Genomic DNA, 27,149 nt, shown 5'->3' with positions numbered 1-27,149 from the left:
CCTCCAGTGTGCTCCAGACCTCTGCCATCTTGGAAACAGAGGTGCTGCTGGCACACTGGACTGCTCTGAGTGGCCAGTGCCACCAGGTGACGTCAGAGACTCCTTGTGATAGGCTCCTTCAGGTGTTGCTAGCCTATCCTCTCTCCTAGGTAGCCAAACCCTCTTTTCTGGCTATTTAGGGTCTCTGTCTCTGGGGAAACTTTAGATAACGAATGCAAGAGCTCATCCGAGTTCCTCTGCATCTCTCTCTTCACCTTCTGCCAAGGAATCGACTGCTGACCGCGCTGGAAGCCTGCAACACTGCAACAAAGTAGCAAAGACGACTACTGCAACTCTGTAACGCTGATCCTGCCGCCTTCTCGACTGTTTTCCTGGTGGTGCATGCTGTGGGGGTAGTCTGCCTCCTCTCTGCACTAGAAGCTCTGAAGAAATCTCCCGTGGGTCGACGGAATCTTCCCCCTGCAACCGCAGGCACCAAAAAGCTGCATTACCGGTCCCTTGGGTCTCCTCTCAGCACGACAAGCGAGGTCCCTCGAATCCAGCAACTCTGTCCAAGTGACTCCCACAGTCCAGTGACTCTTCAGTCCAAGTTTGGTGGAGGTAAGTCCTTGCCTCACCTCGCTAGACTGCATTGCTGGGAACCGCGACTTTTGCAGCTACTCCGGCCCCTGTGCACTTCCGGCGGAAATCCTTCGTGCACAGCCAAGCCTGGGTCCACGGCACTCTAACCTGCATTGCACGACTTTCTAAGTTGGTCTACGGCGACGTGGGACTCCTTTGTGTAACTTCGGGTGAGCACCGTTTCACGCATCCTCGTAGTGCCCGTTTCTGGCACTTCTCCGGGCGCTACCCGCTGCTGACAGGGCTCCTTGTCTTGCTCGACGTCCCCTCTCTCTCCTGGTCCAATTTGCGACCTCCTGGTCCCTCCAGGGCCACAGCAGCGTCCACAAACGCTAACCGCACGATTTGCAGCTAGCAAGGCTTGTTGGCATTCTTTCGGCGGGAAAACACTTCTGCACGACTCTCCACGGCGAGAGGGATCCGTCCACCAAAGGGGAAGTCTCTAGCCCTTTTCGTTCCTGCAGAAACCTCAGCTTCTTCTGTCCAGTAGAAGCTTCTTTGCATCCACAGCTGGCATTTCCTGGGCATATGCCCATCTCCGACTTGCTTGTGACTTTTGGACTTGGTCCCCTTGTTCCACAGGTACCCTAGATTGGAAATCCATCGTTGTTGCATTGTTGGTTTGTGTCTTTCCTGCATTATTACTCTAACACGACTTCTTTGTCCTTAGGGGAACTTTAGTGCACTTTGCACTCACTTTTCAGGGTCTTGCGGAGGGTTATTTTTCTAACTCTCACTATTTTCTAATAGTCCCAGCGACCTTCTACAAGGTCACATAGGTTTGGGGTCCATTCGTGGTTCGCATTCCACTTTTGGAGTATATGGTTTGTGTTGCCCCTATCCCTATGTGTCCCCATTGCATCCTATTGTAACTATACATTGTTTGCACTGTTTTCTAAGACTATACTGCATATTTTTTCAATTGTGTATATATATCTTGTGTATATTTCCTATCCTCTCACTGAGGGTACACTCTAAGATACTTTAGCATATTGTCATAAAAATAAAGTACCTTTATTTTTAGTATAACTGTGTATTGTGTTTTCTTCTGATATTGTGCAAGTGACACTTGTGGTACTGTAGTAGCTTCACACGTCTCCTAGTTCAGCCTAAGCTGCTCTGCTAAGCTACCATTATCTATCAGCCTAAGCTGCTAGACACCCTATACACTAATAAGGGATAACTGGGCCTGGTGCAAGTACCCCTAGGTACTCACTACAAGCCAGTCCAGCCTCCTACAGTGACATTCATGCTGTTTCTGTAGTCTGAGGATAACAGACCATTACCACTGCAGCCCGAAGTTTGACTGTGTTTAATGGGGATATGCTGCCAGTAACATGATGAAAGTGCCTTTGTTATGTAAATGTGGCAGACTTTGAGGGTTGTAGCTTGGGAGGTGAAGCCATTGAGCCGGTCACTTACGTATTCTTTTATCGCTTTGTTCTCAGTCCTCCCGCCTGATCTTTCACCTGACTGCCATTGGCCCCCTACCTATGAGTGACATATCTGAGCCCCAATCCCAACCAACAGAAGACCAACAGCCCAGTTTTCTGAGCATAGGAAAGAGCACCTGGATTACTGACAATACTCAGGGCCTGATTTAGAATTTGGTGGATGAGGTTATTTCGTCAAAAACGTGATGGATATCACATCTGCTGTATTACGATCCCATTATATCATGTGGCAATTGGAATACGGCGGACAGGATAACCGTCGCCTGTGTGACTGAGTAACCCCTCCACCAAACTCTAAATGAGCCCCTTAATAATCTAAGCCCAAAGGCCCAAAGTCTTGCGTCGAGCAGCCCCCTCACCACTGGAGAAGGGTGCGTACATTCCAAAACCAATACTAGTAATCCTATTCCAATGGATTCCATGTTGAGTAAAGTAGCAAAGGACGGTGAGGGTTCACACTGAAGAGGTCAGTCACAACCTTTCCAGCGCCAATAATCCCTTGGAGCCCATTCTAGATAGGAGCATACCAAATTATTGGAAGATCTGCAGAAACCATCTAAGAACCTTCGGAGGTTCCAGTTACATTGCCATACAAGATTGTCGAGCACATTATCCAAACGAAGAAAAAAAAAAGACCCCACATTCGTTAGGTTGCCACAATCGGCAGATGAACAATACGCAATAACAGGGTATTGACCAAAAAAGCCGCATTTGAATCCTGTCGAGATACTAGCGTGGGGGGAGGGGCTAATGACTGCACCATACGTTTAAAAAACATAGATGATTGCCAAGCTTCCTATGTACGAGGAGTCCAAATACGACCTACCCTGGATCAGTAAAGACAAAGCGGGGAGAAGAAGCCATGGTGATGAATGAAAGACGCAATGAAGCAAATTTAAGAACAAAAGAACGCATCCATGTAAAGACTCCATACTGAAGTCCGCATCGCCCTTCGAGGTGGTCCCTCCAACCAACGTGACTTCCAAGTCCACATGGACAGAGCATGTGAAGAAGCGTAAGGGCCGGAGGGACGGGTCGGTAGATGATAGGAAGCTGGACCTGCGCGGCCCCGACTCCTTGAGTACAGAAGCCTTTGTGCTAAACTGAAATCCCCACTGTGGAGACATCCAGAATCAAATGAATGCAGATATCCAGAGTTTTACCATCAAGAACCTTCAAGAATCTTCCATGTGCTGCTTCTGGGAACAAATCGTGGGATCCCTTGAGGAAGCAGCTGGGGTCTAACGCCCCAAGTGGCCCTACTGGGGACAAGGGAACCCTGAGACCAGGGGATCCTATTAAATATTGGATTCATGGTGGCGAAGCTAGATATTGCCCAGAAATGGGTCTGAGAGTCACATCCACTACTAAGAGACTTGGAAACAGGGATGGCACACCGTAAAATCCTAGAAAGGGAGATATACCAAGGAATAGGTCATGAGAAAAAATTGAAAAGATTTGGGGGACCTGGAACCACGGGGTCCACGCTAGGCGGTGTGGTGGCTGGAGGGAGCTTCATCTGGTGGAGTGATGAGGGGGACACAAGACTAAGGCTATGAGGGGTGAGAATGTGCCCATACAAAGGGTAGGGGCAAGGGCACTGACATTATTGATTACACCTCGAAGAACTGCGGTCGTGATGCAGGTTCGGATTCTTTTTTTTTGGGGGGGGGGAGAGGTCAAGAGATCTGTAATGTCCAGAAAGGTGCTGTGTAGTTGTTGTGACAGACAGACAATGGGCCTGACTTAGATATTGGCGGACGGGTTACTCCGTCACAACTGTAAGGGATACCCCGTCTGCCAAAATCTAAGTCGCATAATTTCCTATGGGTTTTAGATTTCCGCAGATGAGATATCCGTCACCATTGTGAAGGCGTAACCAGTCCGTTAATATCTAAACCAGACCCCAAGTCTTCATTCTGAGACTTTGGGTCTATATTAGGGAATGGATTCATTGTCTTTACCGCGCTCCCACTTTTTCCACTTCCGCCACCTTTACCCACTTCCTCTTGCTAATATATTTGAGAATTTTTAATATAAAGGTCTGAGCAACAGAATACTTGGTAACAAAGTGAGTGGCCAAGCCTGGTGTTACAGTAAATGATGCGTCCTTACGTACCAAACAATGTGCCATTAGTGTGACCTGAAGGCGCCTTCGCAGTCCAGGGTGAAAGGTCCACCTTGCTGTTCCACTACCTTCAATGTGCTCCACGTAAGCCCCCGGGGCTACGACGCATTAGGGCTTATGTATGCAACCCCCAGGCTGAGTTCTGTCACACACGCACACCTCAAGGAGGCCATGACACCAGTTACTGGCTGTGATGCGTCACTCAGGTACCTTTACCCTGGAGCGAGGATGTGTCGTGCATGTACTGCCACGTGCGCACCCTGAGGCTTCCATGACGCCAGTTACTGGCTGTGATGCATCTCTCGGATACCTTTAGCTAGAAGCGAGGATGTGTCATGTGCATGTATTGCCATGAGTGCACGCTGAGGATGCCATGATACCGGCTACTGGCTGTGATGCGTCTCAGGTACCTTTACCCTGGAGCAAGGATGTGTCTTGTGCAAGTACTGCCATGTGCGCACCCTGAGGCTGCCATGATGCCAGTTACTGGCTGTCTCTTGGGTACCTTTACCCAGGAGCGAAGATGTGTCATGCGCACGTACTGCTATGTGCGCACGCCGAGGCTGACATGATACCGGCTACTGGCTGTGATGCGTCTCTCAGGTACCTTTAGCCCAGAGCTAGGATGTGTCGTTTGCATGCACTGCCATGTGCGCAAACCCTGGAAAGGCATTTGATGGGTGCACCAGCATAACAACAGTTACTGGCTGTCATATGTCACTCAGGTACCTTTGCCCTAAAGCTTGGATGTGTCAAGTGCTTGTACTACCATGTGTGGACCCCGAGCCTGCCACAATACTAGTTGCTGGCAGTGAACCCTGTAGCTAGGATATGTTGTTTGTGTGCACTGCCATTCTGTGAAAGCTGTGATCTGAAGTGCAAGGAGTCACGGTCATTTTGGGAGGATGAGATTGATCTGACAAGTCCAACCTCCTGAAGAAAACAAAGAATAACTGTTGGCCATTTTTGGTTTTTGAAAAACAACAAGCTGGTTCTCCTACAGGTATCATGTATGTAAGTGTGTGTGCTGGCCATTTTGATACTTTGGGAAACAAGTAATTGAAGACAGTAGACTATAAAGTCAATAGAGTTTGAGGAGAACTATGGTGATTTTCTTCAGTCAACTGAATGAAGGTGCATGTATTTACAGGAAAAGACCTGTCAACATTGATAGGCACACCACTGATCAATAAAGGGAAGTTGTGTTTGTTTGTAAAGGGGAAGGTTTGCCCTGACAAACTGAGGCTGTCATTTTGTTCATCGGTGATGGGCACACCTTTGAACATGTGGAGAAGATACTGCCTGTCATATTGCGTCAATTACTTTTCCATTAAAAGGTAAAAGTTCTGCTTGTCACAAAGAAGGGTGATCCTTGGTAATTCAGACGTCAGAGATAAGCAGATTATTGAAAACAGTGCTGCTGTGGTAGGTGGTATCTCACAGCTTGTCATATTTTTGAACAAAAAATAAAATAAAGCCATTGTTTATCTATTGGAAATGCAAAATATGACAGCAACTCCTTTTTTCCTGTTAAAACCTGGGGAGGCGCAGGTGGAATGGTCTAAATGGAAGAAAGTATTCTTGAAGTACCATCAGTTGTCCAAACAGATTGACTATGGAAAAACAAAGATTTTTTTTTAGTACACTGCTTGGGGGTGGAAGGACAGGAAGTATTTGAAGGGTTACCGGAATTAAGCACTGATGATGTGTTTTTTAAAAGAATTAGAAATATCTATATTGACACTCGACTACACTATTTGTCAAAAATAAGCACTTTTTATGTAATGTTTACATTTTCGGAAGCGGGTCCAGGGTTTGAATGAAAGTCTAGAAGAGGATGTGACAAGTTTGTGGAAACTGGCAACCACTTGTAAATTTGGTGCATTGTGTGAGGAGAACATTTGAGATCAATTTCTTTTGAATTGAAAAGATGACAGACTGGGGGAGAAGCTATGGTTATAGGTTGAACCACCACTGTCCGAAGTGTTGATGGTTGCAAAATATGTTGAGCATATGTTGGCATGTGTGTCTGAGATACGTAAGGATTCAAGCATAAAAACACAAGCACTGGTTAGTGTTGCGTGGAAAGAAACAAAAAGCGTGCAGGAATGATAAAGGGAGGTTAAAAGGAATGGACGGGAAGTTCAAGGGTACCATGTTTCAGGTGTGATCAACAATGTCACATGGCTAATCATAAGGATCATCCTGCTCTAAAGGCTACATGTAATAACTGCGGGAAAAAAGGACACTACATGAAGTGGTGTAAGCCATCAATGCAAAATAGAAAAAAAACTTTGGAGTTAAGTGTTTTGATAAGATTGTTAAGCAATTGTGTAGTATGTCGTGCAAATCTGTATGAGGTGGCAAAATGAAATGGTGTGAGTGTCGGGATGTTTTTTTTTATTCTTGCTCCAGGTTGATGAAAATATCAATAGAAACATATAGCAATCTGAATGGTGATGATTTGGATCTAAAGACTTTGGATGTAAAACCTAGTGGCTACAGTGGACTAGGAATTCTAATCTGTGGTTATTTTTATGTTATTCTAGGATTTAAGAACAGAGTATCAAATGGAAAAAATTACGTGTCGGAAACAAGAGATGATATATTGGGCTGGAGTGTGCAAAAGGACCTTGGTGTGTACATTGATCCCAAAATGCAACCTAAAGGACAAGTATTGGTAGAAGAAGATTGTTGTATGAACGCTGCGGTAGCTTTTTAATAGTTTTTCGTTTTGAGACTGGTTGTTTACGATTCTGTGCGCCTTAAATTGAACTTAAAAGTGGTGTTGAACCAGGTGCCTCCAAGGTGAGATTACTGGTTGATATACATGATAGGATTAAGCCAGAGTTGGATAAGCTAATTGAGCAAGGGGAGATTGCGCCTGTGGAGGTTAGTGAATGATTGGCTCCAATTGTTGTGGTGAGGAAACCAAGTGGTAAGATACTTATTTGTGTAGACCTGAGGGCACTGAACAAAGCTTTGGTTGGTGTTCGTCACCCTATACCTAACATATGAGTTATCAATTTTGGTGGATGAAGCCAAGCATTATTCAACCTTGAATTTGGCTTCCACCTATCAGGTGTGAGTGCATGAAGATTCTCATGATCTTACAATGTTTATTACCCATTTAGTATGTATAAATATGTGTGCATGCCCTTTGGATCGGTTTCAGACTCATCTGTGTATCAAAGGATAATGGAAAAATTACTGGATGGTCTAGGTGGGGTGACATGCTATCAAAATGATGTGCTGATGTGTGGTAATACATGGAAGTAACATAATAAAAGGTTGAGACAAGTGCTCTCAAGTGTCCGGGATAAAGGTTTATCATTGAGGGATGAGAAGTGCAAATGAAATTTGTTATCCGGGCCATGAATTTGATGTGTATGGAGTTTGTCCAAGAAAAGAAATGGTGGATACGATTAGCAAGATGCCTTCACCCAGGAGCAAATAAAGAGTTATTATTCTATTTTACAATGCTAGAGTTTTTATAATTGTTTTCATCCAGAGTTGTCTGGAAGATTTCAAAGTATGAGAACATTGCTTAAGAAAGGGGTTTTGTTTAATTGGTCAAATGTGTGAGGCAGAATTTCTGGAGACTAAAAAATGTTTGCAGGATGCCACACATTTGCAGGCTTTTGTTGCAGAGAGGGAGGGACACTTATGATGTTAAATATGTGAGCTTGAAATGTATTGGAGCTGTGCTTGAGCAGAAAGCACCAGCTGAGGATATAACTACTTCTGCAAGCAAGCCATTGAGGGAATCACAAGTATGTTATGTGGTCATTCAGAGATAGGCCTTAAATACATTTTTCAGTTTAAATGGTGAAGTGTTTGTGGTGAAGACTGACCAGAAGCCTTTTGACAGATTTTCAAGAAAAAGGGCTTGATGGTGTGTCTGAAAGAATTTGTCGTTGGGTCACTGACCTAAAATAATTTCCAGTTGAAGTACAAAATATTCCTGATGTACACAACTATACTGCGGACTGCCTGTCAAGATTAGTTAGTATTAAACAGGAAGAAGTAAGCAAGAGAGATTTGTGGAGGTAACTGTATGTCCTGTTACTGAATGAGTAATTTTGGAGAGTGAATGGAAGGAGGAGATAATTGAAAATCGTGTTATGAAAAAAGTGATGATTAAATTAAGACAGGATTGGAAAAAAAGGTAGGAAGAAAAGGGAGTAAAGTTTGAAACCATTCTGGAATGTTCAGGAGGAATTACATGAAAAGGCTGGTATGCTGCTCAGGCCTAATTCCTTCTAAAAGCTTAAGAAATAGGATTGTGGAATTGTCAGGGACCAGATATTTAGTTATTGTAAAATAGAATGGATAAGACAGGATTTTTGGTGGCATGGACTTGAGATCTTGTTGGAGCAATTGGTGCGAGACTTTAGAGAATGTTGTAATATCGATTAAGTTCTTAAGGTTAAAAAAAAACACCTATGTAAAATATGGGTTGGCCGGATGCTCATTGGGAGGAAGTCACAATAGATATCATGGGCTTGATACAAGGGGGAGATGCTACTCCTTAATTATTTGTACTAATTTATCTGTTTGTAAAGTGGCCTGAGGTCAAAGGTGTAATGGACATCTCTACACAGGGTGTAAACAAATTCCTAGAAGAACTGTGCTCTGACAACTGGGTGAAATTCTGGTTGAAGGCAATGGCAGGATTTTTGGAAAAACATGGTGTTTTGCATAAAAAACGTGCGCTTTATCATCTAGAAACAAATGGGGTTGTTGAGTGATTCTAGAAGATTTTGACGGAAGGAATTCAGATTGAATGTATGAATAACATGTGAAAAGATTGGATTAAAAAAACACCTCTTTACGTTGGGTATGTGTCCTCATGCTTCAATGGGGTGTTCTCATTTTGAACTATTTAGGGGAATGGAACGGAGCATGTGTGTTCACCAGGGTGGATGGCATGGTGTGAAGGGTATATGGAAAATCAAAATTATGGCTTTTGGAAGGAAAAGGCGTGTCATGATAAGTGAAAAGAAAAATATGACAAAGATGTTGCTACTGGTGTTCCGAGTTTGGAGATAGGAGATTTTGTGAACGTTAAAACACCAGCACGCCATGCGTCACGATCCAGATTTTCTAGGCCGATGAAAGTCGTAACATTATTTAAGAATGCTGTAAAGACGAATGATAACAGAATTTGGCATTTGAACACGATGTTCAAGTGTCGAGAACAATGAATATGTCAGCGTCATTGTGTAGCAGGTTCACATCTTCGTTCAGTGCAGCTGCTTCAAGTCATGGGTCTCATCTGGAGGGTTTTAAGAACAGAAAAAACTTAGAGCCCTGCTTATTTGAATGATTTTATACAAAGTTAACTTCATGTCACAAAAAAAGCATATACACATAAATGTTATTTTGCATTGGGTTGATTAGACAGCATGTTTGTTAAGGGGTTTGGCGGTGAGAATTTATCCTATTGCATAGATTTTATTGTATATTGTGGGTCTATTTTTATTGCTCACGATTTGCTTTTAATTAAGGCTCACAGTTTTCCGTTTTTACTGGGTTTTTTACAATGTGTTTACTTGCTGTATTTATTTTTAAAAGCGGAAAAATATACAGAAAATTGTCCTTTTGTGAGAGACTCTCCATGACGTCTCATGAATTCCAGGCCAGATGCTGAGCTGATAGAGAGCTTGGGGAGAGAAAGACAGGATGATGTGTGCTTTAATACAGGCATGTGTTGACATATATTTGTATAAAATGCTGATATTTATCTCTGGGTGTACTGTTTTGAAATATTTTTCTGCTTCATTTGCTAAAATACAAAAAGCATCAAAGTTTGGGTGCATGTTTATCAGTTGAATAAATATGCAAATAAACCATTTTATGATGCCATTAATTCTCAAAACACTAAATAAAAATGGATAAATACCAATAAGATGGGCAAAAAAAATATGAATAAATGCAGATGGAAATGTTAAAAAAAAATAAAAGTAAAAAAAATAAACCGTACTCCCTACTTATAATTTAAAAGAAAGGGACATGAGAGATGACTTAGAATGTTGATGGAAGGTTGGAACCCTGGATAAAGGGACTCGGAAAAAATGACAGGTACTGTGGGCAGCCAAAAGGATGAAGTTTGCGTATTATGCGCAGATCTCATACACACCAGGCTGTTCAATAATATATATATATATATATTTTTTTTTTTCACTTAAAAAAACAAAGGTTACAGGGATGTTATAGTTAGACTCACATTTTCAACGTACAAAAACATAGAAATTCACCAGTTATAGTTAGATTTACCTCAAGTAACTATAACTGGTGCCCTAAGGTAACTATAACTTGCGCCCCCACCTTGCATAGTGTTTTCTTCAAATTAATGGGGTAATTAGCAGTGCATGGCGAGGGTGCGAGTTATAGTTACTTAAGATAACTATAACTGCTAAGTTTCTATGATTTTGTAGATTTAAAATGTGAGCCTAACTATAACGTCCCTGTAACCTTTGGTATTTTTAGTGAATTTCATTTAAAAAAAAAAATTATATTTCCTAACTAAAAACGTCCCTGTAACCTTTGTTTTTTTCAGTGAATTTCTATGTTTTTTTCAACGTATAGTATTTCACCTTTCTAGACGTTAATCCAACCACTGCCGCACATGGTGGTTGGCCACAGGGCCTGGCCTCCGGCCGCAGCAAACACTTTGGGTTGGACAGTGGGACCTGTGGAGCAGGTCCTGCTGTCAAAAACAGAAGCTTTCGTGTGCAGGGGACAGAGATGAAAAGCAAGCAGGAGCTGATGTCCAGGCAGCTACGTGCTTGCTGAAGCAATGGCACCACGGGGAGTGCAATATGCCCCATAAAGGGCTTTGTATTAAAAATAAAAATGAAAAAATATATATATATAGGGATCGTGGGTCGTAACTATAGCTACCTAGTGGAGACCACCTCTTTGGAGCCACCAAACATAAAATAGAAATCTGTGACCTACACATTGCTTGCAATTCTTCTGAACAGACATCAACAGTCTGAGCTATTTAACTGTAATTGCATTTCTATAGCGCTTAATACCCAATGACTGCAACCTCTGCTCAGAGATTACACGCCGCCACCCACCAACCCACCCCTCTTCAGCCACTGAATCCACCAGCAAGATTTCTTACCAGTATTATTCCTTGTGGGCCTTTTCTTGGGGGTTAATTCGTAAACAAAACGTGCACGGGGGGCTGTCATTGTACACGCCCCGCTCCCCCAACACCCGTACCCCTAAACTGTTTCCTTAGTAGGTTTCTTTTCCAAGCACAGACTTGGGGGCCGGTCCTTTGCATTCTAATCAGAGTTCTCCTAGGTTTCAGTCCTTCACAAACTCAGCTCCTGGGCCTCCAAGGTGACCCCAGCTGTCTCCACATGCAAAACGCCATCTTTTTGCAAGTAATTGCATACCTAGGTGGCCAAATGCGTCTTAACCAAGCGTGTCCTTGGTATCCGTGACGGGAGCTCTGCCCAGGCCCGGCCGGGGCGCCGCCTGCGGGTCTAAATTACAGGGCAGTGTCTGGAGAGGCTGAGGGCAGGAATCTCATTTCCTATCTGAGCTGAAAACCACCTCTTTCTTCAGTCCCCAATTACTTCTTGCGGATCTCAGCTCCTTCCAGAGGGGGCGGAGAGCCTGGCACGAGGCACTACTTGGGCACCCTTCCCTCTCAGCATTTCAGGACACAGAGGGAGAGCAGAGGATGGGCTGGAGTGAATAATTCACCATATAATGGGCATTTCTACTGGGCAGGGAGATGCCTTGCCGCCCCTCCCCCCACCCCCCCCCCCCCACCCTCACCACCCAAGACCACACAAACTCTGCTACCTACCAAGAATATACGGAACGAAAGGGTTCATCGGTCACCAATGCCAAACTGGGCTGTTTGTGACCGCTAAATGGCCTTCTGACATGTACCAACCCTATTCTGCGAGTTGGTAACCTATTACCGAATTGCAAAATAGTGATTCCTATTAGGAAGGGGTGTGCAAAGGGCATCCCTTCCTAATAGCGAGTCGTAGGTGCATATAAGTATGTTTTGCAACCAGAACAAGGCCCTCTGCCTACTCATAAAAAATGCCCAGTAAACTTCAGTTTTGTAAGGCATCCCATTTTCCATTGAGGAAAAGAGGCTGTGTTGCAAAAAAAAAAAAAAAAAAAAACACTTTATTTAAAAAGCAGTTACATGCATAATGGTCTGCTGAGCCCAGCAGGGCACCGTCCCAGTGAGTGCGGCCATTCCAGTGGGTCGCAAATTGCAACCTACCTCAGGAATACTGATGAGGCAGGTCCACTGAGACCCATTTGGGAATCGCAAACAGTGTTAAACACACTGTTGTACATCGTAGTTTACGATTTCCTAATAGCAAATCTCTATTAGGAAATCTTAAAACACGAAGCTTTGTACATGTGGCCCCCAAGGGCGTAGTTCCCATTGGTGCAACAGGTGCAGTGGCACCGAGACACGGAGGCCTGAAGGGCCCGCTGATCCACTATGACTGCTGCATTTCACAGTTCCGACAGCGGCCTCGGAGCCCATTACATAACACTAGTTTAAAACTCACAAGAAACCATCATCTGTCTCACCTCTTCTGTTTAATGTGCCAACAAAATAGTTGTTTTTGTTTCAAACAGGAAAATACTTATTGAAAGCAGCTGTAGAATATTTTTGTATTTGATTCATTTATAGTGCGTCACAAAAAGAATACAAACATATAGCTATGTTCAAGTTAGCGCTTTGGGTGATTTCTAATGTTAGAGGTGAACTCTTGGCTCGTTGGTGTTAGCTTTTTAAAGGCTTTGTTTAATTTCCGGGTCTACAACGCCCTGTTTAGTGTCAGGTCACTTTCAGTCTAAGACTCAGGTCTTTGTTTGATCGCCAGTCTCCTCAGTAAAACCAGGCTTTCCAGATTCACCAAAATGTCCACATTTAGAAAATCTTAGGATTGCAAGAATTATTTATTAATGTGCGAGGATAGTGCTGGAGTGAGGCTCTGAATTCAACTTGCTTAAAAGTTGTACTTATTCAAACTAAACCTTACAAGGACCACAAAGAGAGTGGAAATGCTGCACATCCGAGTTTACACAGAGCACAGGTGCTCTCCTTTCAAGCAAAATAAGTCACAAAGTTTTGCAGAGAGTGCTCGGGACAATGCTTACCTCTGGAAAAGTTACAGTCAAGGGAAAGGATTTTAAAACAATCCCCGCCAAAGTAACTTCTCTCCCCTAGGCATATCTGTAACAAGTCCCTCCCAGATGACAAGGCAGCAAAAACAGAGGGGCAGCAGTGTCTCAGGTGGAGGTGGGACATAATTAATAAAAAACAAAAAATTAAAACAAATTTAAAAAATGCAGATCTTTTCAATTTCTCAATCCCAGAGTTTATTTGGGAAAAGCCGCCACCTCTCCCAGTTCTCTCTCACATCTATTTATATGGCGCATAAGGTATCTGGATGCAGATGGTGGTCCTTGCTTCAAGGTCCCCCCCAGGGATGGGAGGCTGCACACTTGGGATATTCAATGGTTCCAGGGAATAGTTCTCACAGGCTTTCGATTCTCATCCCCTAAAATGTTTTGAGATCTGGCCCAGACCAATTTATGCTCGGGTAACCACCAGGCTCCTGGTTGGTCTATGATTTTCTAAAACTATGCTGGGTGATGCTTGCCGCGCGACCGCCCTATATTTGGCAATTCGTACTCTCAAGAAAATCCTGCTGGACTCTACGGTCCAACTGGAACGTGTGCAATTGGCACAAAATACTGAACTCGTGTATCCTGCCCGATACGCGGCACCTCTGGTCACCTGTGGATGACCTTTAACCTCACAGAGATTTAGAAGACGGGCTGGTTTAGAGCCACAGGACGTTTGACAAGGCAAGTATTTGTGAAACTTTCTAAACTGAACATTGTGGAAGAAGCCCGGTCTTGGCTCGACTCCTTCCTGTTGGATGCACTGTAACCCGTAGCCCTTCCTTGTTTCACGTCAAGCTTTGGGTCTTCCGGTTCCTGTTGGATACACTGTAACCTGTAGCCCCTTCCTTGTTTCACGTCAAGCTTTGGGTCTTCCGGTTCCTGTTGGATACACTGTAACCTGTAGCCCCTTCCTTGTTTCACGTCAAGCTTTGGGTCTTCCGGTTCCTGTTGGATACACTGTAACCTGTAGCCCCTTCCTTGTTTCACGTCACACCTTGGCTCTTCCCCTTCCAGTTGGATACATTGTAACCTGTAGTCCTTCCTTGTTTCACGTCACGCTTTGGGTCTTCCGGTTCCTGTTGGATACACTGTAACCTGTAGTCCTTCCTTGTTTCACATCACGCTTTGGGTCTTCCCGTTTCTGTTGGATACACTGTAACCTGTAGTCCTTCCTTGTTTCATGCCGTGCCTTGGCTCTTCCCCTTCCTGTTGGATACACTGTAACCTGTAGTCCTTCCTTGTTTCACGTCAAGCTTTGGGTCTTCCGGTTCCTGTTGGATACACTGTAACCTGTAGCCCCTTCCTTGTTTCACGTCACACCTTGGCTCTTCCCCTTCCGGTTGGATACATTGTAACCTGTAGTCCTTCCTTGTTTCACGCCACGCCTTGGCTCTTCCCCTTCCTGTTGGATACACTGTAACCAGTAGTCCTTCCTTGTTTCACATCATGCTTTGGGTCTTCCCGTTTCTGTTGGATACACTGTAACCTGTAGTCCCTTCCTTGTTTCATGCCGTGCCTTGGCTCTTCCCCTTCCTGTTGGATACACTGTAACCCTTCCTTGTTTCACGCCACGCCTTGGCTCTTCCCCCTTCCTGTTGGATGCACTGTAACCTGTAGTCCTTCCTTGTTTCACGTCACGCTTTGGGTCTTCCCGTTTCTGTTGGATACATTGTAACCTGTAGTCCTTCCTTGTTTCATTCCGTGCCTTGGCTCTTCCCCTTCCTGTTGGATACACTGTAACCTGTAGCCCTTCCTTGTTTCACACTGCGCTGTGGCTCTTCCCCTTCCTGTTGGATACACTGTAACCTGTAGCCCTTCCTTGTTTCACGTCACGCCTTGGCTCTTCCCCTTCCTGTTGGATACACTGTAACCTGTAGTCGTTCCTTGTTTCACGTCACGCTTTGGGTCTTCCGGTTCCTGTTGGATACATTGTAACCTGTAGTCTTCATTGTTTCATGCCGTGCCTTGGCTCTTCCCCTTCCTGTTGGATACATTGTAACCTGTAGCCCTTCCTTGTTTCAAACAGCGCCTTGCCCATTACCCTTCCGGTTGGATACATTGTAACCTGTAGTTCTTCCTTGTTTCACGCCACGCCTTGGCTCTTCCCCTTCCTGTTAGATACACTGTAACCTGTAGCCCTTCCTTGTTTCACACTGCGCTGTGGCTCTTCCCCTCCTGTTGGATACATTGTAACCGGTAGCCCCTTCCTTGTTTCACTCCACGCCTTGGCTCTTCTCCTTCCTGCTGGATACACTGTAACCTGTAGTCCTTCCTTGTTTGATGCTACGCCTTGGCACTTCCCCTTCCTGCTGGATATAATGTAACCTGTAGCCTTCCTTGCTTCACACCACGCCTTGGCTCAACTCCTGCCTGTTGGATACATTGTAACCTGTAGACCTGCCTTGTTTCACGCCACGCTTTGGCACTTCCCCTTCCTGTTGGATAAATTGTATCCTGTAGCCCTTCCTTGCTTAACACCACGCCGTTGCTCAACTCCTTCCTATTGGATACACTGTAACCTGTGGCCCTTCCTTGTTTCATGCCTTGGCTCTTCCCCTTCATGTTTGATACACTGTAACCTGTAGACCTTCCCTGATTCACGCCTTAGCTCTTCCCCTTCCTGTTGGATACATTGTAACCTGTAGCCCTTCCTTGTTTCACGCCTTACCGCTTCCTCTTCCTGTTGGATACACTGTAACCTGTAGCCCTTCCTTGTTTCACGCCATGCCTTAACTCGTCCCCTTCCTGTTGGATACATTGTAACCTGTAGCCCTTCCTTGTTTCACGCCACGCCTTGGCTCTTCCCCTTTCGGTTGGATACATTGTAACCTGTAGTCCTTCCTTGTTTCACGCCACGCCTTGGCTCTTCCCCTTCCTGTTGGATACACTGTAACCTGTAGTCCTTGCTTGTTTCACATCACGCTTTGGGTCTTCCCGTTTCTGTTGGATACACTGTAACCTGTAGTCCTTCCTTGTTTCATGCCGTGCCTTGGCTCTTCCCCTTCCTGTTGGATACACTGTAACCTGTAGCCCTTCCTTGTTTCACGCCACGCCTTGGCTCTTCCCCTTCCTGTTGGATACACTGTAACCTGTAGTCCTTCCTTGTTTCACGTCATGCTTTGGGTCTTCCCGTTTCTGTTGGATACATTGTAACCTGTAGCCCTTCCTTGTTTCAAACAGCGCCTTGCCCATTACCCTTCCTGTTGGATACATTGTAACCTGTAGTCCTTCATTGTTTCATGCCGTGCCTTGGCTCTTCCCCTTCCTGTTGGATACACTGTAACCTGTAGCCCTTCCTTGTTTCACACTGCGCTGTGGCTCTTCCCCTTCCTGTTGGATACATTGTAACCGGTAGCCCCTTCCTTGTTTCACTCCACGCCTTGGCTCTTCTCCTTCCTGCTGGATACACTGTAACCTGTAGTCCTTCCTTGTTTGATGCAACGCCTTGGCACTTCCCCTTCCTGCTGGATGTAATGTAACCTGTAGCCTTCCTTGCTTCACACCACGCCTTGGCTCAACTCCTGCCTGTTGGATACATTGTAACCTGTAGCCCTGCCTTGTTTCACGCCACGCTTTGGCACTTCCACTTCCTGTTGGATATAATGTATCCTGTAGCCCTTCCTTGCTTCACACCACGCCTTTGCTCAACTCCTTCCTATTGGATACGCTGTAACCTGTGGCCCTTCCTTGTTTCATGCCTTGGCTCGTCTCCTTCCTGTTGGATACACTGTAACCTGTAACCCTTCCTTGTTTCATGCCACCCCTTGGCTCTTCCCCTTCATGTTTGATACACTGTAACCTGTAGACCTTCCCTGATTCACGCCTTCGCTCTTCCCCTTCCTGTTGGATACATTGTAACCTGTAGCCCTTCCTTGTTTCACGCCTTACCGCTTCCTCTTGCTGTTGGATACACTATAACCTGTAGCCCTTCCTTGTTTCACGCCATGCCTTAACTCGTCCCCTTCCTGTTGGATACATTGTAACCTGTACCCTTCCTTGTTTCACGCCTTGGCTCTTTCCCTTCTTGTTGGATAAATTGTAACCTGTAGCCCTTCCTTGTTTCATGCCTTAACTCGTCCCCTTCCTGTTGGATACATTGTAACCTGTAGCCCTTCCTTGTTTCACGCCTTGGCCCTTCCCCATCCTGTTGGATACATTGTAACCTGTAGCCCTTCCTTGTTTCACGCCTTACCGCTTCCTCTTCCTGTTGGATACACTGTAACCTGTAGCCCTTCCTTGTTTCACGCCATGCCTTAACTCGTCCCCTTCCTATTAGATACATTGCAATCTGTAGCCCTTCCTTGTTTCACACCGTGCCTTGGCTCTTCCCCTTCCTGTTGGATACACTGTAACCTGTAGACCTTCCTTGTTTCACGCCATGCCTTAACTCGTACCCTTCCTATTAGATACATTGCAATCTGTAGCCCTTCCTTGTTTCACACCGTGCCTTGGCTCTTCCCCTTCCTGTTGGATACACTGTAACCTGTAGCCCTTCCTTGTTTCACGCCACGCCTTGGCTCTTCCCCTTCCTGTTGGATACATTGTAACTTGTAGCCCTTCCTTGTTTCACGACTTTGCCCTTCCCCTTTCTGTTGGATACACTGTAACCTGTAGCCCTTCCTTTGTTCACGCCTTGGCCCTTCCTGTTGGATACAGTGTAACCTGTAGCTCCTCCTTGTTTCACGCCTTGGCCCTTCCTGTTGGATACAATGTAACATGTGGCCCTTCCTTGTTACACACTGTGCCTTGGCTCGTCTCCTTCCTGTTGGATACATTGTAACCTCTGGCCCTTCCTTGTTTCATGCCTTGGCCATTCCCCATCCTACTAGATACATTGTAATCTGTAGCCCTTCCTTGTTTCAAACAGCGCCTTGCCCATTACCCTTCCTGTTGGATATATTGTAACCTGTAGTCCTTCCTTCAAGCCACGCCTTGGTCCTTCCCCTTCCCCTTCATGTTGGATACAATGTAACCTATAGCCCTGCCTTGTTTCACACCACGCCTTGGCCCTTCCCCTTCCTGTTGGATACATTGTAATCTGTAGTCTGTCCTTGTTTCACGCCACATCTTGGCTCTTCCCCTTCCTGTTGGATACATTGTAACCTGCAGCCCCTTCCTTGTTTCACGCCACGCCTTGGCTCTTCCCCTTCGTGTTGGATACATTGGAACTGTAGCCCTTCCTTGTTTCATGCCATGGCTTGGCTCTTCCCCTTCGTGTTGGATACATTGGAACTGTAGCCCTTCATTGTTTCACGCCACGCCTTGGCTCTTCCCCTTCGTGATGGATACATTGTAACCTGCAGCCCCTTCCTTGTTTCACGCCACGCCTTGGCTCTTCCCCTTTGTGTTGGATACATTGTAACTGTAGCCCTTCCTTGTTTCATGCCACGCCTTGGCTCTTCCCCTTTGTGTTGGATACATTGTAACTGTAGCCCTTCATTGTTTCACGCCACGCCTTGGCTCTTCCCCTTCGTGATGGATACATTGTAACCTGCAGCCCCTTCCTTGTTTCACGCCACGCCTTGGCTCTTCCCCTTTGTGTTGGATACATTGTAACTGTAGCCCTTCCTTGTTTCATGCCACGCCTTGGCTCTTCCCCTTCGTGTTGGATACATTGTAACCTGTGGCCCTTCCTTGTTTCATGCCGTGCCTTAGCTCTTACCCTTCCTGTTAGATACATTGTAACCTGCAGCCCCTTCCTTGTTTCACGCCACGCCTTGGCTCTTCCCCTTCGTGTTGGATACATTGTAACCTGCAGCCCCTTCCTTGTTTCACGCCATGCCTTGGCTCTTCCCCTTTGTGTTGGATACATTGTAACTGTAGCCCTTCCTTGTTTCACGCCACGGCTTGGCTCTTCCTCTGTGTTGGATACATTGTAACTGTAGCCCTTCCTTGTATCACGCCACGCCTTGGCTCTTCCCCTTCGTGTTGGATACATTGTAACCTGTAGCCCTTCCTTGTTCTAGCTGCCACTGATTGGTGGTCCCATGGCACTTGGACCGGTCATTGATGGCTACCAGCATCTGCACACACTGTTTACGTTTGAAAACTATACGACACTCCATTTGTGACCTGCAGCATTGAAGGATGGTGCGAGACGCTGGGGTCACATCACACCTGCTCTAAAGGCTGGTGTCATATACTGAGACCACATCACTCCTTTTCTGAAGGTCAGTGTGAGACACCAGTGACATCACCCTTCTAGTAAGGCCCATGTGATACACTGGTGTCACAGCACCCTGCTAAGGCCTGGCTGACACACGGGGGACATATCACCCCTGCCATTCTGCCACATCATCCGTACTCTAAAGTCTGTCGTGAGCCACTGGGTACACATCACCCTGCTGTAAGGGCTTGTGTGAGACACTGTCTCATTGTCCCCTGCTATCAAGGCCTGTATGAGACACTGGGGCACCATCACCCCTGCTCTCAAGGTCTGTATGAGACACTGGGGCACCATCACCCTGCTGTAAGGGTTTGTGTGAGACACTAGTGTCTCATTGCCCCCTGCTCTCAAGGCCTGTGTGAGACATTGGGGCACCATCAACCCTGCTCTCAAGGCCTGTATGAGACACTGGGGCACCATCACCCTGCTGTAATGGCTTGTGTGAGACACTAGTGTCTCATTGCCCCCTGCTCTCAAGGCCTGTATGAGACATTGGGGCACCATCAACCCTACTCTCAAGGCCTGTATGAGACACTGGGGCACCATCACCCTGCTGTAAGGGTTTGTGTGAGACACTAGTGTCTCTTTGCCCCCAGGTCTCAAGGTCTGTATGAGACACTAGGGCACCATCACCCCTGCTCTCAAGGCCTGTATGAGACACTAGGGCACCATCACCCCTGCTCTCAAGGCCTGTATGAGACACTGGGGCACCATCACCCCTGCTCTCAAGACCTGTATGAGACACTGGGGCACCATCACCCCTGCTTTGAAGCCCGGCATGAGATACCTATGCCACGTCTCCAATACTCTGCCTCATTGCCCCGGCTCTAAAAGCCGGTATGAGTTACTGGTGCCACATAACTCTGCTCTGAAGGACCAGGGATGGCTTTCCATGAAAGCAAGTTCTCAATACAAGGGTCTCAGTCTCGTGCACAAGGCACTGACTGGGTGGTCCCTCTCCAGACAACCGCACCACAGCGGTACCACGCACCCAAGTGCGCCACCATGGAGCGCCCTCCTGGCACAACCCAGACCTGGAGGCCTGATGTTCCAGCATGGACCGAAGACGACATCTTTCTCCATTGAAGTAGCTCTGCTCAGCATCCATCCTCCGCCAGTCAAAGTTCTGCGGCCAGCATCTCACCAGTGGATGTCAGAGGAACATTAGAGGACAAGTCACCTTGAAGGGTTTTCTGTCCTCCTCCTCTCATGGCGACAGTGCCAATGAGCAGTTGTATCCTAGCTCTCACAAGAACCTGGAGTGCCATCAGTCTACCAAGACAAGCAAACCTGATGTATGGTCACCATGTGCCACTTACCGCACCAAAGCACAGATGCAGCCGAAAAGGGTACGCCGTGCTCACAGAAAACCTTAAATAGGTTTTTTTTAAAGTGGTAGAAAAAGACATTCAGAAATTAGCACATTGAATGGGTACAATTCTCAAATATGGCCTCCAGGTCTGGGATCATTTGCAATTAAAGCCGATTCACTGCCTTTCTGGTGATCCACAGGGTTATTGTTTTGTCTGAAGGAAATCCGAAATTTGGATAAATGCAGCTTTCCAATCACTTTGCTACAAAAGGTTTATATTCTGTGGCTTGTTGGATACCACAAGTCCAGTTTTTTTTTCAGAATGGGTTCAAGTAAAGGCTATTTTTAATCAGCTTGTGAATTCTCCTGTTGATAAGGATCAATTTACAACCACTTGGTCAGCATGGCTGCGGATGAAGATTTTACAATGTTCTTGGATGCTTATGGGGGTCACAGGTCGGAAGGTGGTCCAGCCATGCTGTCAGTGTTGACTGTTTCGTGTGGTTTATCCAGGGATAGTGGCCACATGAGCCAAGTTTCAGTATGTTTTGTTCTGGTCATAGTTCAGCCTGGTCGATGGACTGATGTGGGAACATTCTGTGTTAGTTCGAAGTGAATTGCACAATATGTTGCTTTTTTGGACAATTGTTCAGCAATAGTTGACTTCAGTAACCGAAGAAGGTGAGCACACAGAGAGGGGAGCAGAGGGTACGGAGGGGGGGGGGGTATGCGGAGGGTGACGGGGGGACAAGGTAAAGTCAGAGGCAGCACAGTGGTGTTGCAAATAAAGGTTTAGTGACTAGCGGGGGCAGGACATCCGAGGTGGACATGTGGAACCCTGCAAAAGGGAAGGTTGGTGGGACCGCACCGCGAGGAAGGGATGGGTTTAGTAGTGGGGGGTGGGTAGCAGAAGGGTTAGTTAGTTCTTTTAATTTTAGGGGATTGCCAGCTGCATGTGACATGACTTTAAATAAAAAAGAAACAAAAAATCTTTGGCTAAATTGTAAGTGTATGCCCGCTTGAAAATAATTTGATCAGGAATGCGCATTCATTTTTTTTTACTCTTAACAAAATGTGTTTAATCTCACTTTAAAACCTTTTTAGACCCAAAATGTGTTTAATCTCACTTTAAAACCTTTTTAGAACCAAAATGTGTTTAATCCCACTTCAAAAAAATTTTAGACCACTAAGTTATAACTTTGCGCTCCCCACCCTGGAAGGAAACGGCTACTTACCTGTGACAATAGTTTTGTGGCTTAAGGCTATTTCACATTCATTCGCGGCCCAATACTCCACCATGTAGAGGTTGGGCTCCAAAAAGCAGCTCGTTTACTCTAATTAAAGATTTCTGGTGTCTCTTGTTTGCAACTGACTCCAAAGGGACCATTATCGAAGTGTTTCTGTATTAAAGTAACACCAATTACCCATCACAACAAGGCCTTGTCACCATCGTTCTTCTGCCATCCAGCCTTAGGGCCTCAGTCCAGTGAAAGCCACCGGCTATTCGTCCAATAAACCCTACCTGCACCCTACACAGGTGGGGGCGGCCTGGAGGTGACCACATTCATTTGTGAAGTCCCCTGAGGGGGGCTCAAAGAGAGACCCATGTCGGGGAGTAATTAAAGAGACTCCGGAGGGCCCGCCAACTGGTAATGGCTTTTTCGTTATCTGGTCCGCGCAGACAACCCTCATGGCGCTATTTCTAATAAACTTGTGGCCCAGGCAGCCAATGAAGGGCACTGGAGATTATTTAATTGGTTCTGGTTGAGGTTTTATAAAGCAGAAACCCTCTTCCCAGTTCCCAATGTCCAGGCCATCTGCTCTGTAGGTACTTAGGGGCATGGCTTCAGGGAGAGAGGGGGGGATGGGGGTGTTACACCTCCCTAATAAATGTAATCTGTAGTAAATAGTTGGGGACAGGTGCCTTAAATTGGGTATTGTGAGGTGGTCGTCAGATTTCACTTGGGATTTTTACAAACACACACAGGCAAGCACACACACACACTCCTCTCTGTTTTAAAGGTCCTAAAAAAATTATTTTACAAATTATTGAGTTTTAAGTACCACAACCATCTACTCTCCTCTCTCTTTCCACTGCCCCTTAACCACTCCCCCCCCCCATATAATGAATATTTTAACCCACATAACAGTTGGGAAAACTGAAGCTCACCCTCCCCAATCTCACTGTCCGAGCTGCGCCTGTGGAGGTGCTGTCTCTTGGAAAGAAGGGTATGTCCAAGAGCCTACCTGTGCTGGCTGGTGGGCTACTTCGGTTCCACCCCAGACACCTAGGGTGGCAGATGACCTGGTTTAAATGTTCCCTCTGCCCCCTTGATGCCACACATGTATGTACCAAATTACGATCACAGTACTGTTGTTCCCTTCGTAGGTTACATTACTTTGGACAGACCTGCAGAGGTCTGTGAAACTGAGCGCAAGGCACTCTGGGATTGATGACGAAGGGACAGGCCAGCTCCACCGAAGAGTTTTGAGGAAGAAGAATTGAGTTGTCATTTCAGGCACGAGCTCCAAGAAAGGACATCCTAGTGGAGGAGTGAAGGAGATGGGTGCAATGGAGGGGAGAGGGGGTGCACACTGAAGAAGAGGAGGAGAAAAGATTCTAAGACGATGGAGCGACAAAGAGGAGGATGTAAACAGTACTAAAGAAAGAGACAAAGACAAGGGAAAACCAGGGATGTTATAGCTAATGTGGGCTGAAGGCCAACTCTTACATTCTGTGTCTACTTCGAGGTCCTAAGTCCCTGAAAGGAGACATCCTGCACTATAGAAAAACTCTAAATAATTAGAGAGAAAGCGAATAGGCAGCCGTGCAAGAACAAACGTAGTTTAGTGACGGTGCAGTGGTATAAAAACTTAAGAGCACTTTGGAAAGTTAAAAAGTCAGGGAGGGGTGTGGGAAGAAGACTGGGGAGTCGGTAAGGGCAGGTGCAGTTAGGACAGGAAATGCAACACGGCCACCTCCCAGGTTTGTATTGTTTCTGCCCTGCATGTGGGTGGTGCGCCCAGGACTGGCGCTAAACGTCAGATCAGCCACGGTGGCATTCTGGAGACCAAAACGCTCATTACTGACTTCCGCCCTTTGCAAAACTGGGTGATCCTTGGGAGATTGGTTCATCTTTGTGGTCTTGATTTTCTCATCTACTTGAAATTTGGGGGTGCTGAAGTGAAGGAGAAATCACTTGCGGTCACTTACATAGCTTCAACCACCCTCCCCGTGTGGACTTCAGGGACGACTTCTGAGTATGCCACGTCATGACACAAGAATCTGTATGAGCACACCAGTTACATCTGGTTTCAACAGCACCCTTTGCCCAATCTCTGAGAGGATCCATATGAGTTTATGGGTAGTCTCCCACTTGGCCGGGCTGGATTCCTGGAGATTTGACTAGATGCGTAGAGCAGCCTTTGGTGTCATGGAAAGCAGCGATGGGTAGACCGGGTGGGTCTGGTGGCTCTAGTCTCCCTCACCTCCAAAGGCCTGAAGGGGAGACCCATAGTTCATGTAATCACAAGGGGCCCCCTCCTATACCACACAGCAAATCTCTCAAGTGACCCCACTGACGGCCACTAACAACAACAACGCAAAGACCTTCAGAGCTGTTGAAAGCCTCAGCACCACTATCATAAAACCCCCTTTCTCCCACCCACCACCAGCTACCACAGTCGGTGAACATAGAACTGCAACCACAACCGAGACACCCGTCTCCAACAAACACCACAAGCACCCTCCGCGGCATTCCCAGAATTCACAGTTTTGGGAAGAGACGTTATTGGGCGACAACTGACCAATGAGGGCTGACACTGAGGGAAAGAGATTGTGTACATATCTTTTGTATGGAAATCTGCATTCAAGTCATATGTCCTGCAAATCATGTAACCTAATTTATTCCTGTTGACAGGGGCCTGGCTGCAACATCAAGTAAAGGCATTCGCCAGCCTAGTCAGGAACCTAAAATGCTACCTGTGATCCCCAGGTACAAAGTCAGTCATACACAGAACATAGCAATGCACAGAGGGACAATACCGCATGAGTGGACTTTTGGGCCGGGTACGCTGCACAAGGAACAGGAACTCCCTACTTTTGCTCTCAACGGTCCACCCACAAGCGGTGGTCACCTCATGGTCCACCCATAGGCCTACCTTGGTCTCTGTCCGGCGGGTGGTCCCATCCTCAGAGGTCACGATGGACACGTGGGAGGTGGGGGTCCCCGGGTCCTCCTCCACCGTCACCGTTTCCTCCATCACTTCCGGCGGCTCTTGCATCATTGCCAGTGACGTCTGGTTACTGGGGCTCTGCTCCTGCAATAAGAAAGGGAGAATGTAGGACGCTTTCTGGAGCTCTGACGTCACTACTTCCTGCTTGCTAATGCAAAGAGATTGCTGGAGGCCTTCTGGAACCATGACGTCACAGAACACTACTTCCTGCCTGCTAATGGAAAGAGATTGCTGGATGCCTTCTGGAACCATGACGTCACAAAACACTACTTCCTTCCTGATGATGGAAAGAGAATGCTGGATGCCTTCCCAAACTGTGACATCACAGAACACTACTTCCTGCATTCTGTCCTCTGGTAATCAGACTGGAAGAGTACTGGAATCATTCTGGAGTTCTGACATCACAAAAACTCTATTTATCACCTACAACCCTCCTGCAATCGAAAAGGTAGAATGTTGGCTGCCCTCTGGAATTCCACACAAAAAACAACAAAAAAAAACGTAATTCCAAGTCTGAAATTAAGGGTGTTCAAAGGTCGAATTTTGAGTGAAGTTTTTTTTTGCAAAAATAAACCCCAACCATCAGGAAAATGTTGTGGATGAAAAGTTGTTTCATTGAATTAAAACCACACGGGGCTACACTCTCCAACTTCACAAATCTGGAAGCCTCGGAAGAGTAAGATTTCAGCACCCTCCGAACACGTGACGTCAGAATACTCTTTAAACAAGCACAACAAATAAATACGCGGAGAATGTAACAAATGCAGCAACAGTAATAAAGTCAATACCTTCAATACATAGAACACCCACTTTTTATAAAAGAAAATAATCGAACAAAAGAATAAATAAAAAGAATAAAAACTAATGAATTCAAAAGGTGGCAAGATTTTGATGTGTGGGCACCGATCTTACCCAGCGGGACCTGGCAATCTGCCCAGTGATTTCTGTTTTCATGGTCAGTAAATACCTACAGAATGTAACAAATGTCGCCACCGCTGCAAACTAAAGTCAATTACAGCAATACACAGAGCACCAACGAAACTAACATGGCAACACAGAAACTCACTTAGCGCCCACCTACCCGTCACCAAGCACGCGTTCAGGCAGATAGGGAGAGTGTTGGATGGCTTGGGGAGTGCAGTCGTACGCACACCGCCACCACCTGCTTGCAAGTACCACCGACTCACCACCACCTGCTTGCAAGTACCACCCATTCATCACCACCACCTGCTTGCAAGTACCACCCATTCACCACCACCTGCTTGCAAGTACCACCCATTCACCACCACCTGCTTGCAAGTACCACCCATTCACCACCACCTGCTTGCAAGTACCACCCATTCACCACCACCTGCTTGCAATTACCTCCAATTTACCACCACCTGCTTCCAAGTACTACCCATTCACCACCACCACCTGCTTGCACGTACCTCCAATTCACCACCACCTGCTTGCAAGTGCCACCAACTGACCACCACCTGCTTGCACGTACCTCCAATTCACCACCACCTGCTTGCAAGTGCCACCAACTCACCACCACCTGCTTGCAAGTACCACCAATTCACCACCACCTGCTTGCAAGTACCACCCATTCATCACCACCACCTGCTTGCAAGTACCACCCATTCATCACCACCACCTGCTTGCAAGTACCTCCAATTCACCACCACCTGCTTGCAAGTACCACCAATTCACCACCACCTGCTTGCACGTACCACCCATTCACCACCACCTGCTTGCAAGTACCACCCATTCACCACCACCTGCTTGCAATTACCTCCAATTCACCACCACCTGCTTCCAAGTACTACCCATTCACCACCACCACCTGCTTGCACGTACCTCCAATTCACCACCACCTGCTTGCAAGTGCCACCAACTCACCACCACCTGCTTGCACGTACCTCCAATTCACCACCACCTGCTTGCAAGTGCCACCAACTCACCACCACCTGCTTGCAAGTACCACCAATTCACCACCACCTGCTTGCAAGTACCACCCATTCATCACCACCACCTGCTTGCAAGTACCACCCA

At 46.4% G+C, this 27,149-nt stretch overlaps 1 protein-coding gene across 7 annotated transcripts in view; it reads right to left on the bottom strand.

Annotated features, from left to right (window-relative positions):
- Nucleotides 1-27,149, bottom strand: part of ARVCF (ARVCF delta catenin family member) — a 442,211-nt gene that overhangs the window by 230,472 nt on the left and 184,590 nt on the right. For all 7 annotated transcript variants that reach the window (XM_069215286.1, XM_069215288.1, XM_069215290.1 and 4 more), the window contains exon 2: nucleotides 25,038-25,196. In XM_069215286.1, the coding sequence (XP_069071387.1) occupies nucleotides 25,038-25,196 (159 nt within the window). The remainder of the gene's footprint in view (nucleotides 1-25,037; nucleotides 25,197-27,149) is intronic.

Source organism: Pleurodeles waltl, chromosome 11 (genome assembly GCF_031143425.1).
Source record: "Pleurodeles waltl isolate 20211129_DDA chromosome 11, aPleWal1.hap1.20221129, whole genome shotgun sequence".
Lineage (NCBI taxonomy): Eukaryota > Metazoa > Chordata > Amphibia > Caudata > Salamandridae > Pleurodeles > Pleurodeles waltl.
The sequence above is the reverse complement of the archived record's forward strand: the minus strand, read 5'-3'. Positions and strand labels throughout refer to the sequence as shown.